Genomic DNA, 15,507 nt, shown 5'->3' with positions numbered 1-15,507 from the left:
TCATTTAGTGACCGTTTGAAGTTACAACGGCACTAGAAAAAGTGACTTATAATCATTTTTCACACTTATGACCATTGCAGCATTCCCATGGTCATGTGATCAAAACAGTGGTGAAATTCAATTTTTTTTACTACCGGTTCTGTGGGCGGGGCTTGGTGGGCATGATGTGGTTTGGTGGGCGTGGCAGGGGAAGGATACGGCAAAATCTCCATTTCCACCCCACTCAAGGGGAAGGATACTGCAAAATCTCCATTCCCACCCCACTCCAGGGGAAGGATACTGCAAAATCCCCATTCCCTTCTCATTCCTGGGGGAAGGATATTGCAAAATCTCCATTCCCACCCCAATCTGAGACCAGCCAGAGGTGGTATTTGCTGGTTCTCCAAACTACTCAAAATTTCCGCTACCGGTTCTCCAGAACCTGTCAGAACCTGCTGGATTTCACCTCTGGATCAAAATTCAGACACTTGACAACTGACTCATATTTATGATGGTTGCAGTGTCCTAAGGTCATATGATCACATTTTGCGACCTTCTGATAAGTGAATCTTATCGTTGACTTTGCTTAACAACCATGTTACAAATATAACCACTGCAGGGATTCACTTAACAACTATGGAAAGAAAGGTTGTAAAATAGGGCAAAATTCACTTAACAACTGTCTCACTTAGCAACAGAAATTTTGGGATCTATTCTGGTTGTAAATCAAGGACTACCTGTACATCAATGTAATAACAAAATAATAAATAGAACACACTTGACAGTAAAAGAAAAAGTTCTGAAGACAAATCAGTCAGCAACAAATTCATTCAATTTGTGGGTTCAACCCTTTCCTGGCCTTCACACTTGAGGAAAAAAAAAACTCAGGTTTTAAAAGCCTTCAAAAGGCCAGCAGGGTTGTGGTTAATCTAATCTTAATACTTATTCCAGAGGGCAGGTGCTGCTACCGAAAAGTTCTGCTTTGTGCTATTGTTGAAGGTTGGACAGCACAAAGGATTTGGGGGCTGTACAAAATCCTTTTGTTTTTTCCCCATGGTAGTAGTTTTTTAAAAAAAGTTTCGTATATCCAACATTAGATTGTTTTATAACTAGGTACAAACCAATAATTTCATAATTGTATTTTATGTATATGTTTAGTCGAATGGTGACATTGTAGATATTGAATGAAATGTGTCCTTTCTTTTTATAATTTACCTGGACTTTAATTCATACTAGCAGAAATATGAATGATTAGAGGCCCATCTTTTCACTGTATATAAATTCATTGACAGTGAAATTCATTCACTGTATATAAATACATTTAATCCCATTTGATCATTTCTGTACTTATTACAAATATTTTAATATTAGGATCTGAAACTTCTATTACCATCCATTTTATTTATGATTATAGTATTATAGAATTAACATGTATAACATTTATAGTTTTTCTAATGTTATTTACCCTTTAGCAGAATCTAGTATTTTTTTCTTTAATAAATACAAAGCAAATGTCTGATAACCCAACATTATAGAGCAGGGGTATCAAACTTCCAGCCTGTAGTCTGGATGCGTCACGCACTGGCCATACCCACACCCGGTTTAGTGGAAGGGAAAAAAGTCACGATACGTCACGTGATGACGCCATGACAACACGAGTTTGACACCCCTGCTATAGAGCAAGACTGGATAACTTTCCATTATTAAAGCTGCATTATTGTTCATCCTTTTAATCGTTGGATTTTACCTTTGGTACTCTTTTTTCTTTTCCCATTATAATTTTGTCGAAATCTTTGCTAGAGATTAAATCTATTTACTCATCTTATTTAGTATTACAGTAAATCCAATTACATAATAATAATTTATAAAGACCTCAATATTAAAAAGACTATGAAAATTATACTTGCCTACAAAAATATAGTATGTGCTTTAGAAATAGCAAATGGCTAAAAACTTTTAACAAGATGTCTACTTAATGAGAAAGATGCCTATTTATATTTGTGCGTGTTAAATATTGTATTTACATTGCAGCAGGTAGACTGACTCAAGTGTTTAAAACTGGAACACTATAAAACTTAAATCAGTTTTTATAACAGAAGTCTTTCATGTAATATTTTATTCAGTAAAAATTCTGAAAAGGCATGGTTGAGTTTTGAAAAGACTTAAATGAATACATACAACTTGTGAAATTACATTGAAAGATTACAGGTTTGAATTTTTTACTGCACTATAAGAAATTCATAATTGTCTTTCTGTTACTCTTTTCCTGTCAGTTTTTGTCAGTTAAGAATTGTAAAATCTGAAAAATAATTGGAAACAAAGAAAAGTGTTTGGGAAAAAATAAATTACTAATTTGAGTTTGAGCAGTATGCGTGCCTGTGTGTAAAAGTTATCCATAAATTCGAAAGAATAACCATTTTTCAAAGTACATCTGATATTCTGTTAGAGTCCTTTTCAATTTTTTTTTAATGAGGTGGCACTTCACTGTGAACATGCTTAAAATGGCAACAACATGAGTGTAAAGTGCACGTTATATTTGTTTCCATCTGCATGTTGCTTGTGACAGGTGCTCAATGATTGTCAGCATCCTTGTCAGCAAGACCATCCTGTGACATTAAAGTCACCAACTCGATCCTGATGCTGTGTGAGTCTATTGGCAGTTCCATCAGGCTGTAGCTGATCGCTGAATGTCAAGAGGTGCTTTCCTTTTTCAGGATGTCACCAGCCCTCTGCGTTTTTGGTTTGGCCTTGCTTGTTGTTTGAACTTACCAGACTTCTAAGAGTTTTCCTGAGGGAAAAGAGCTGATAAGTCATGGGAATAAAGGTGTCTTCAGGGCATGCAAAACCACATCCACAGTGACTTATTATATAAAGGGTTGTAGTGATTACCTTGACTATAAGTCAATCAATGGTTAGAGCATCTGGGGACTCATTAAATGGTATTTGTGGTGTCTGTTTCCTAGGTTTTGAGCTGGATTTCAGGGAAAGTGGTGACAGCCTTTAATGTCTAATTGACCCTTCCTCTTTATGTTTGCTTTCTATATTTGCTTCTGATGTGTTCCCTAATGACAGCAAACGGCACTGCTCAGCATTCTGAACTTCTGTTCAGAACTTCAGCACCTCAGCCTGGGAAGCTGTGTAAGGGTAAGTTCTTAAAAGTTTTGACTTGTGGAGATGCTGCCCAAGTTTACTAGCTTGGTTCCTCCCCCTTCCCCCCCCCAATATTAAACAAATAAATTTAAAAAAATTAAATTAAAAATAAACCACTTTTTAAAAATTACTTCAACTCAAATACAAACACACCTGATTAACGGTGTAAATACATGCTTGAAAATTACTCTTATTTTCATCTGTTATCTTGGGCTGATCATTTTACTTGTATCGCATGAATTATTGAAATTAGGAATTCAGCCCCATCCCCCATTATCCCCCTAAATCATGTACAGTTACTGTCTGTTTGTGAAACCTTCTGGTAAGAAAAATGAAGAGTTTTCAGTTTTAAGGCTCCATTCTCATGCAGGAATTCTGCATATAAATATGGTAGTCTACATATCGCTTCAGTATTCCATTGCATAAATACTAGCATGTCTCAAAACTTGATATAGATATGAAATAGAACTTGTTTCTACAAATACTACTTTTTAATATTTTCTATTGATGTCTTCCTGCTATTTCCTGAGTTGCCTTGTTGAGAGATGGGTGGCAAATAAATTTAATTAATAAATTATGTTATTTTTCCCCCCTTGGGGGGCAAAGGATTGTGTTCAATAATTTGTTCTATAATCATCCTGCATTTTAGTTTATTTTTTTTTTACTTTAAATCAGACTGGTTCTGTTATCAGACAGTTTATAAACTTCCATAGTTCAAAATGAGACTACTTAGTTTCAAAGTAAGAGTAAAGTCAGTCTGCATCATATTACATTTATACTGTGCAAATTTAACTCTAGCCAGCTTGTGACTTCATTTAAAATGCTTTTTGATGATGATATAAGAAACAACTTTTTTACAGATAATGTTCCTATTTTGGAATTGTTCTTCAAGTCCAGTGATCACTAAAAATATGAGGATCAAGACTTGAAGCAGAACTTTTTCAGCAGACGAACTATAGAGCAATTGTTTATTTTATTTTATTTTCCATTTCTGAAGGCACAGAGGCTTAAAAATACCATGGTATGTTAGATGTTAGATGGAATTGTGTTCCAAAAATTGTTATTTAGCTGGTGCATTGATCAGAAATGGTTTCTTGACCACAGGGTCTTGAAGGCCAATTAAATAATTGATACTTAGGTTCCTTATGGGTCTATAGGCTAGACAAAGTATAAACATTAGATATCTACAGTGAGAGTAGATAACACCATTTGGTTTTAAAAATATTTTTAATTTGACAGATTGAGGACTATGACACAATAGCTAGTATGATGGGAGCCAAATGTAAAAAACTTCGAACATTGGATTTATGGCGATGTAAAAACATTTCTGAAAATGGATTAGCAGAGCTGGCTGCTGGCTGTTCACTGTTGGAGGAGCTTGATCTTGGCTGGTGCCCGACTCTTCAGAGCAGTACGGGATGTTTTGCAAAACTTGCCCGAAAACTACCAAATTTGCAAAAGCTTTTTCTGACAGCTAACCGATCTGTGTGTGATTCGGACATTGAAGAACTTGCTGCAAATTGTACAAATCTTCGGCAGCTTGATATTTTAGGTAAGTACCACAAGAATACTTAATTCTTCTGTAAATTAATTAATTGTTATCCGAATCAGAAAATTATAGGTTAGATAAAGGTGTGATTTTGAAATACTATATGTAGGGCCATTGATGTTCTCGTGAGTTTGGTTGTTTTCTTGCAAGACAACAACCAAGCTCAGATAGCACCAGGGACCCCAGAGTCCAACCCTAAGCTACAAATATTCTCTTCTGTTGGAAATACTATGTTCAGACATCTCCTATTTCCTGATGGCAGATTGCTGTGTAAAAACAATTAATACTAGATACATTCATGGCTTTAACGAATCATTGGTACTGAGATAAATCAGTCTAATTCCAAATTCTTTGATTAACAAAATTGGGAACATTTGCCTCATTACTTATTCTTTGCTGCTACTTTTTCTTTTTAAAAAAATTAATTTTTTTAATGAATTCCTGAAATTCATTCAAGTACTATTGCCAGCTTTGAGAAGTTCTTGGAATTGTAATAGTGCATGACAGGATATATTTATAAAGTGGGGACCTTATCATAAAAGAGTTTTTTGAAGAGCAAAAACAAACCTACTTCTTTAAAAAATATATTTAAATGCTAATTTAAAAATTAATAAATAAATTTAAGTTTTCAATTGTGTTGCAGTAGACCCCAAAACTTTCTCAACATACTTCAAATTGTATTTATGTATTTTAACGTATTTTGTATTTATTTATATATTTTGCCACTAATCTGGATATGTTTAGATTTTTCCAATCTATTTTAACAGTCCTGAAATTCCCTGATAGTATTTCCAATCAAGTACTAATCTCACTTAACCTCTGAGCCCTTTGATGTGAAAATTTTGTCCTGGTACTCATCATTTGTTGGCACGCAACACACACAAACTAGAACTTGTCTATGTTGGCTGCCTTGTGACTCACTACATTATTCCTTATGGGAAAAATTTGATTGGTACTCATTGTTTTTGGTACTCATTGTGCCACCCGGAACTAATTAAGGATGAGTACCAAGGTACCCCTGTATAAGAAAAAAAACAGTCTATGCAATAACATTTAATTTAATTGCTTAATTGTACTGTATACAAGCTGCATTATCTACCAAAAATGGAAGTTTAATGCTATTTTCTTTTATTATGTTTGATCCATCTGCTGAGAATATACCTCCATATTATTTTGCATGCAATCTTTATCATAAGCAAGTATTCACAAATAATGGAGCCATACCCTTCAGGTAAAAGACACATACCTTGTAAAAACACATGTACCCACCATACACTATCAAAAAGAGGTAAAATATGTAAAAGACACTTCACAGGCAAAGCATTGTCCTTGTGTTTCTCTGAAATTTCCAGAACCTCTCCAACATCTCCCAGTTTATACTTGGTGTTGCCTGAAAGAGTCGTATATTTCAAAAGAAAGTGCTAGGATGCTGTTCTCTACCCATTTGATTTTTTAAGGATGCTTGGGACGTCCTGACAGGCAGGGTGGGGCTAGAAGTCAGAACTTTACTTTGAAACATGAGAAATCTTCAGCTTCATTTTAAAAATAAAATAAAAATAAAAACAGGTGGGGTACGAAGCTTAGTGTGAGGTACAGGTGACAGTTTTTAGCCAGCTTTTTTTTTTCCTATTTCAGGATGCTTATCAAGGCCTTCATTTTTGGAGGGGAAGTGGTTAGTTGGACTTATTGTTGTAGTTTTTTTAAGTGATAGATTTCTTTGTGTGCTTTGTGTTAATTCATTGTACAAAATATCTTGCAAGTTACTGCTGCAGAGTGTTCGCGGAATGACCGTAGCTAAACATAAAATATGTTATTGTTTCTTTCTAAATATTTATATCAGAGTTCTCCAATGCTCAAGGTTTTATTACAACAATAAATAGACAACACAAAGACAAGAAAAATGTACATCTGCTGCTGTTAAATGGATCAGTACACATCCTCTCTCCACCCAGCACAAAAATATGCTACCTTGCTAAGTTAAATTTCTGCCATGTGAAACATTGAAATCTCTTCCATAGAGAAAAATAAATACCTTTTAAACATCTCTTTAGACAACAAGCTAGTTTTATCCTTTTTTAGGTCTCCCTTTCCTGTTGTCAAAATAGTGAGGATTTAATAGCCAGTTAAAGGTTCTGAAGTAAAGTGTTTAATTCTCATGACAATAGATGTCTGTTTAAAAATAACTTAGAGATATTTATTTCTTTGTTACATTTATACCATGTCTTTCATTCAGGAGTTCAAAGCAGAGTAATAGGTAGGACTTCCTTCTCCACTCCCATGCAGTAGTTTGGGTCTGAGTGAATAAGTGACCCAAATGAGTTTCTGAGGCTGAGAGTGGGCTTGAACCTGGATTTCCTCATCCTGCTCTCATACCATGACTTATGGTGGCACAGTGGTTAGAATGCAGTACATGTAGTCCTCGACTTACAACAGTTCATTCAGTGACCATCCGAAATTACCATGGCACTGAAAAAAGTGACTTATGATCATTTATCACACTTATGATAATTGCAGCATCCCATGGTCACGTGATTTACATTCGAATGCTTGACAAATGGGTTCACATTTATGACAGTTGCATTGTCCCAGAGTTATGTCACCCATTTTGCAATTTTCTCATAAGCAAAGTCAATGGGGAAACTAGATTCACTTAACAACCAGGTGACTAATTTAAGAGCTTGCAGTGATTCACTTAACAAATGTGAAAAAAGTCGTAAAATGGGGCAAAACTCACTTAACAAATTTGTCACTTAACAACACAAATTTTGGGCTCAATTGTGATTGTAAGTTGAGGACTACCTATACTGCAGGCTAACTCACTGCTCACTCCAGGAATTCAATCCTGAGTGGCTCAAAGTTGACTCCGCCTTCCAGCCTTCCGAGTTCAGTAAAATGAGGACCCAGATTGTTGGAGGCAATATGCTAATTCTGTAAAACCACTTAAAGCTGTAAAGCACCGAAGCGGTATATAAATCTAAGTGCTATTGCTATACCTGCCATTCAGCCAGTAGGTACAAATAAAGGAGTAGATGCTGGGCTTGCCAACTGGAGGTTGGCAGTTTGAGACCTAAGTACCATGTGATGGAGTGAGCTTCCTTTACTTGCCCCAGCTCCTGCCAACCTAACAGTTGAAAGCATGTAAAGAGAAATAGGTACCACTTCGGTGGGAAAGTAACAGTGTTCCATGCACCTTTGGCATATAATCATGCTGGTCACATGATCATGGACAACACTGGTTCTTCGGCTGTGAATCAGAGATGATTAATACCCCCTAGAGTTGGACACGACTGGCAAGGGAAACCTTTACCTTTTTTATGTGTATTTTGACGTATTTTGGAAATATCAGATATAGTTTACTTTCATCTCTGCTCTTCTCCTTCTCTTTCTTTGTGGCTGCTAATACTAAGATGCTTGTTAATACTGAAGTTTGAAAATGGGCAATATGTGAAAAGGGTATAGTTCTGTTCTTTGCTTGCAGAGCAACATATGCAGAGCCATTATGTGATCACATAAATTGCAACATATGTTTGGATTATGCTTAAATAAGGGCATAAAACATGCTCCAGAAAAATAAACTTCCACTTGATATTTTGACTGCAGCCAGGCAGCATAAAGTACAGTTTAGGAGAATATGGTGGGTTTAACCATCTGTATGCACCCTACCTAAATTGCTATCTTGATTCATTGAATGAAAAACAGTAATTCTAGCAAAGTTCACACATATTTAAAAGGCCTAATATGTAAAACCGTTCAGGCACGGAAGGAGGAATAACAATGCATTCTTCTTTTGACGGCTTCTTAGATGCTATAAACTAAAAAAAAAAAATTAAAAAAAAATGCCTCCCACATTTTCCTAGAATGCCAACAGTTCCAACTGTCCCCTTGTGCCTGTCAAAACCATCAGTTTACTTGACAGTTTCAGAATGCAGTTACTCAGTTTCTGTACAGAAATAAGCACATTAAAAACATCATCCCCCACTAGAGAGAGGCAATAACATACCTACCTGCGTTTTCCAGAGCTTCCATTATGAGGATTTCTTCAACCCATCTAAGTTAAAAACTGGGACACAAGAAGCTTGGCCTGTTTTCAAATGCCTTCTGTACGCAGCCATCATTTTCAGGTTGTTGGGAAGGAGGCAGCCTATTTGCATTTTTGACTGTGCCTTCCTCATTGTGCTGGTTTAGGTTCTTTCCACCATTAGTCCGAAGTATTATTTATTTATTTTTATCTTTCCTTTATTACTTCTATAAATAGGTCAAGGTGGCAAACATGCCCAATATTCTTTCCTTCTCCTATTTTCCATGGAACAACAACCCTGTGAGATGGGTTGGGTTGAGAGAGGGGGATTGGCTCAAAGTCACCCAAACAACGTTCATGCCTAAGGCAGAACTAGAACTCAGGGTCTCCTGGTTTTTAGCCTGGTATCTTCACCCCTAGACCAAACTGGTATCTTATTAGTGCTGTTGCTATTTTATTATTTATTTAGCAAGGGTATCATCCCCAGTAGGCAGGGGAGACAATAAAGTCTATCAGTGTTCATATTATACAACAAATATAATTTGTTTTTATTCAAAAACTCTTAAATTAATAAGGACTGCGCACTCCAGTAGTATGTTTGTGATATATAGTTTATTCTTAAATGAAATCAGTGTCAAATACATCATTTTGAACTGTATATTAGCTAAGATTACAGTTTGTGCTCATTTTAAGTAAGATAGGCTTGTAATTGCATTGTAAATATGCCACAGATTGCAATCTAGCTATGCTATCTTGGCCATTGCTTTTCACCATTTGGCCTCAAGCACAGATACTACATTATTAACTAAGTAAGGCACATTTTACGACAGTAGATTTTTTTTTGTTGTTGCACTTTCTGGGGTGACTGTGATCTTAATTGGTCCACATAATTGATAAGATGGAGCCAATACTACACAGGTTCATTGAACAAACTCTCTAGTTGACCTGGAAAAGGGAAAGATTAGTTAGTAGAGAAGAGGATAAAATGGATACTTTTATTTATAATAAAAAGTTCATGGGATTAAATGTCATGGTTTACCAAACCATTGTAGAAGAAACCACAGTAAATTGTAGAGTTGAATGAAAATCCGATTCTTTCATCTCCATTCCATGTTGGCTCAATATTATTTAATTTATATTCCAGCTTTCTATTTATACAAGCATTCAAAGTGACTTATAAGAAATGCAGACTATAAAACAAAAATAATATTTGAAAGGATTAAAAATGCTCCAATTTTGACTATGGGTGGCAGTAGGAAAAGTTTTAAAATGAAAGCTTTCCTTAAAGAGCTCTATGATTTTTATTTCTTTAAGTACTCCCTTTTTTCCCCCTTTAACTTCTTGTTCTCTTCTTTTCCAGGGACAAGAATGGTAAGCCCGGCTTCTTTAAGGAAATTGCTGGAGTCTTGTAAAGAATTGTCCTTACTTGATGTGTCCTTCTGTTCACAAATTGATCACCGAATTGTCCTAGAACTGAATGCCAGCTTCCCTAATGTGCTCATCAAGAAGAGCTTCACTCAGTGACTCAATTCATATGTTGCCATATAGAACTGATCTGATGATTCTGCTTCCTGGGAATTTGTAATGATTTTTTTTCAAAGAGAAAATATATATATTTTTGTGAGGCATGGGGGGAAAGGTTAATTCTTAATATGAAAGTAAAATATGAAAGATTTAAATAATGGCCAACTATTTATTCCTGATACAATACTTGTCAAATGATTATTGTTGAAAGCATCTTGTAAATGTTAGAAGATATACACTTAAATGTTCATTAAGCATTTAATCTTACTAGGATATTACTGTTAAAATAATACATTTGAGAAGTGGAAAATGAAGTCATTTTAAGTTCTGATGTTCACTTTTAAGATATAAATATTGGAAGAACTTAGAACCTTAATGTCTTGAAGTATGAAACCTATTTTATTCAAATAGTTTCATCAATCGATTTAGACTGAGAGCCTTGACATTTCTAATAAATGCAATATAATGAGTTTGTAGAGATTCTCAGTCATCCAGGTCATAGTTGTCCCAAAGGTGCTTTTTCAGGAGGTCACTGAGATCATTTTCTTGTTTTTTCTTTTGAAGATGTTTCATTTCTCATCCAAGAAGCTTCTTCAGCTCTGACAGGATAGTGGGGAATGGAAGGATTAATATTCTTTGCAGACAGCTGGTCATTTGCATCTCTTAGAGCAGTGATGGCTAACCTTTTTCTCTTTGGGTGCCAAAAGCGTGCGTGTATATGCATGACAGTGCGCATGAGTGCCGGCACCCATAATGCAATGCACACATCTCATGCATGTGAGAGACCTCCCCACTCCTCCCGCGCATGCGCATGCGACTCCCTTCCCCCCACGCATGCACGTGAGAGGTGGGATTCAAAAATTTTAGCAACCTGCATCATGGGCCCATTTCCGGACTTCCGTAACTTCCGGGAGGCCCATTTTTCACCCTCCCCTGGCTTCGGAGGCTTAATTCGAGCCTCTGGGAGGGCAAAAACAACCTCCCTGAGCTCCGGAGGCCCTTTCAGAGGCCGGAAACTGGCCCATTTCTGCTCTCCCGGAACATGCATGCCACTCCCCCTGCCGCTTCCCCTGCCCCCCACACATGCACCCCCCTGCATATCCCGAAAATCAGCTGGCAGGCAGGAGGCGCGTGCACATGCACAGTGGACATGAGCTGGCTGATGGCTTGCGTGCCCACAGAGAGGGCTCTGCGTGCCAGCTGTGGCACTTGTGCCATAGGTTCGCCATCACGGTCTTAGAGGGTCATTGAAGCACTTGGAGGTTTATCTGTGTCTCTGGGTCACTTGAGTAGTGCTCCTGGTTCCTGTAGTCTGCAATTTTTCCTCTGGAAATCCATTCCTACTCACACACCATTCAAAGGGTGTTCATCCCAAATCGTATAGCTAAAATAACCTGGATGACTGAGAATCTCTGTAGACTTTTGCCCCCTGAAAAAAAGCACCTTTGGGATAATATAATGAGTTGTTTACCTTAGAATTTATTTACCATTTAATGTTTTATTTATATATTTATTTTTAAGGGGCTATTTTACTAGCCTGAAGGAACAGCCCACTAAAGTTCCCTGACAGTCTCTGATGGAGCTGAGAATTTCTCCACCAATTTTATTTGGGGAGTTCCGATCCCTTCTTTTCTGCTGTCATATTATCAGTCATGAAAAAAGGGGGGAGATGAGCATGCTACCTTTTGGAGTGTTTTCCATTTGCCTCGCTTTGCTCACTTGTTAGAATTCCAAAACAAGTTGTAGCATTAAGGGATCTCATTATTTTGGGACCTTAGCAAATATGTTTAGAATTGAGAATTTAGAACTGCATCCATGTGATAAGAATTACCAACTTTAATCAAACGAATCATTATGGGAGTGGAAATGATTATCCAGTTGATTAGGGGGGTCTGAAAACAAATTCAAATCATTAACTTTACTAATACAGCAATTTGCTTAGAGCTACTTTCTACACATACAGTTTAATATCCGAATTATAAAAGACTTCACATCTTTTTAAAAAATTTCTGTCGGTCAAATACTAACAGTATTCATATAATGATAATTATTTGAGCTTTGTCTAAAATAACAGATATTTGAATTATATGTAATTGTGTCCATTTTCTGAACAACTTACTGTCAGGTTTCCAAGTGATGAAACCCATTCAAAAAGAAATAGAGAGCTAAATAAAATCGCTACACATATGTCAAGTTCGGGCTCGACAGTTACATTTCTAGCAGGCTGGGCTAGAATTTCCTTGCTCTCCAAATTTCTCCATATGTTTGGAAGATTCGCATGGACTATTTGTGGATTTCGGGAGAAAAGAGGGGAAGCCAACTTGATCCATGTTATTCATTTGTGTAACACTAGATGTTGTGTTTTAACTTTTTATCAGTAGTGCTAATACTGAACTTTATACTTCACTACTGAGGCATAAATGAGCTCTCTTATAATGCATTCAATATTTTTATTTTAAAAACATGCAGGAAATTGTAATTTCTGTTTGTTCTAATACAGATTATTAAATCAGCTTTTGTAGAAGCATTTCAGTCATCTTTGGATCCACTATAGTTCAAAAACATTCTTGTAGTTTTCATTTCCCCCCAGCTCAATGAGGTCAGGCTGAAACATTTGAAAAATAGAATCTGGCTTTTTGGCAGCAATGGTTGTTTCTGATCAGACCTAGAAAATTAAGCATTTGCTAGGTGTTGCCAACCTTCCTCACTGCTGTCACCTCTTTTCTCTCCTATCTCAAGTTAAGTTTTGGCCAGTGATGATAGAAAAACTTGAGTGAGAAAGCTGCTATTTTTCTAACTAATCATGAAACAAGCCAAGTAAAATCACTATTACATTGTCAATCTTATTTTTGAAATATTTGTTTTCATATGAACTATCATGATACTATTGATTTTAAATTTTGTGTCAGAATTTCTAGATAGCTGTACCCTTTCATTTCTCTGGTGCTTAAACCAGCATACCTATTTTTTTTTGCATTGTATCTGCTCTCTACTGATGCTATTTCATAGCCAATAGTAAAAAAGGAATAAAGAGTTCTCTTCTAAATTCTTAAGAAAGATGTTTCTGTGCTGAATATAGTATTCTGTACTATAAATATACTAAATTTTAAATTGAATAAGGAGGATTTCCTGAATAAAAGGGAATCCAAAGTATTACTTTACTTGCCCCTTTTCAGGTTTTGTGAATTTTTTTACATCTTTAAAATGAATTTTACCAAGCATAAGGTGGAGTCTGCAAACAGAAAAGGAATCCAAGTGAATAATAGTAATAAGGTTTAGTGCTTGTTTCAATTATTGGATTAGTAATCCAATCTTTTCCACTTTAGATTGAGTAACTACATGTACCATCTTTAGTTGCAACAATTAAACTCTTGCTGTCATTGGCAAGTTACTCTTGTATTTTGTTTATTTATCAAATTTATATACCACCATTTATATAATTCACTTTTGCTTCAGCTGATGGTTAGATGATCTGATATACTATTGTAGAATTCTCTGCTACAAAGCAGAATTTATACTTTCTTCAGTGATAGCAAGATATCTAGTTCCCCAACAATGACACTATCATCTCCATGCTTAATGGCATGTTGGTATCTCATTGTTTACACATAATAATACCCATATAACCCCAAAGGTTATATTTTATTATATATTCTATATAATAGGTCTATTTTAAACTAATATTTCCTTGGAACATTCTTCTAGACGTCTGGAATTTACTTAGGTGCTTTTTAGCAAATTTGAAATAATCTGTTTAATAAATTTGAGAGTACTTCCTTGTTAATCAGCCATGGCTCTTTTGCTATTCTCATTTGAATCTCATTTTTTTATCCAATATTTTTCTGATGCTGAATTATTAGCTTTGGTCAAAGTGATAGGGACTGCATATCTTTGAATATTTTTCTATGGTTCTTTGTAACATTTTGCATTGTTTTACATTCTGCTATTGGAATGATTTTGACAGGATGGCTATTCTTAGAAAATGGTAATACTTCATCCCTACTTCTAATTGGGTCTGGCTTGATGTAGCCTGAGAAATTTAGGAATAGTTTTATAGCCTTTTGCAGGCTGATAGAAATAATTTCTTTACAGTGGTTTTCATTTTTTTTTTTTAATGTGGGCATAATGTGCATTGAGGATCTTTGTGGTAAAAACTCTATTATAAAGAGAGTAAAACTAGGGTTCATGGCAAACTCTGATTATTTAAAATACTTGCAACTGGCCTTAGTTATTGATCCCTTGAATTAAATCAAGTGAAGCAATTTAGTCTTTTTCCCACTATTGCTTTTTCCATCCTAAATTGGATGCTTTGTTTTAATCAAATAAAGAAGTGTTTAAATTTCCTAATTTTTGTTCACTCAGCTCCCTTACTGTATTAGAAGAACACAAATAAAACTCTGAAAGCATTTAGGGGTAAAGATTTCTTAAAAATGCAAAACGGGGAAAATATTTTATACAGAACTGTAAATTGTCACTTGATCCTGATTGTTTTTCTTGAAAAACCTCAGAAAACATTCAGAAAACAAAACATGTTTTACTTGAGTGTTTGTTTTCAGTTTTTTTTCTCATTCTGCAGAAGATTCAAGATCTGAAAAGATGTGTTGATCTTCATTCTATTTTGAGAGATGCTGCCACACAGTATCATTCCAGTTTCATTTAGTTATTTTTTCTGTGAATTGAATAGGGGTTAGTGAAATGGGATTTTTTCCCTTGGAGGATTAGGTATAAGGGTACATTACTGTGTTTATTTGAGTTTGGACAAGTATTACTGACCACTAAAACATATAAAGAGATTGTTGGAACATATTTTCCATGATGGCAATGATTCTCACACTGTCCTGTTCAATTTAAAATTCTTCCATATATCTGCTTATTAGCCTATGTGCTCCCATAGATAAAATAAAGTGTGTATGTGTTGAACTATTGTTAAAATGTTTAAATCTTTCTATTTTGCTGACAAAACTAAATGTGCTATTTTTGTTTTGCATTTTGAAACATATTTTGAAATATGAATTCAGGACAATTACGTATTATATTTATACATATCTATTAACAAGGAGATTGCTTATTTGGGTTATGCATATTTACAAATATTAATATTTTAAAATGAAGTATTCTATGTAGCTCATGATGAGCATGTTTTATTTTTAAACAAGCACATGGATATATGTAACTGTAAAATAATATTAAGACTATACTGATTAAAAGTTGTGCCTTCCATTTTTATAACCAACAGAACATAGGATTCTTAAGGGCAAAGTAAATGTCACTGATATCTGTGAAAAAA

The 15,507-nt window shown here is 35.3% G+C and overlaps 1 protein-coding gene across 2 annotated transcripts in view; it reads left to right on the top strand.

Moving 5' to 3' along the window:
- FBXL4 (F-box and leucine rich repeat protein 4) overlaps positions 1–13,466 on the top strand; it is a 43,163-nt gene extending 29,697 nt beyond the window's left edge. For both annotated transcript variants that reach the window (XM_034409050.3, XM_034409052.3), the window contains exons 6-8: positions 3,052–3,123; positions 4,369–4,681; positions 10,057–13,466. In XM_034409050.3, the coding sequence (XP_034264941.1) occupies positions 3,052–3,123; positions 4,369–4,681; positions 10,057–10,220 (549 nt within the window). In that variant the 3' untranslated portion in view covers positions 10,221–13,466. The remainder of the gene's footprint in view (positions 1–3,051; positions 3,124–4,368; positions 4,682–10,056) is intronic.
- Positions 13,467–15,507: the final 2,041 nt, after the last annotated feature.

Source organism: Pantherophis guttatus, chromosome 1 (assembly GCF_059756535.1).
Source record: "Pantherophis guttatus breed Tessera chromosome 1, ASM5975653v1, whole genome shotgun sequence".
NCBI classification, from domain to species: domain Eukaryota; kingdom Metazoa; phylum Chordata; class Lepidosauria; order Squamata; family Colubridae; genus Pantherophis; species Pantherophis guttatus.
The sequence above is the reverse complement of the archived record's forward strand: the minus strand, read 5'-3'. Positions and strand labels throughout refer to the sequence as shown.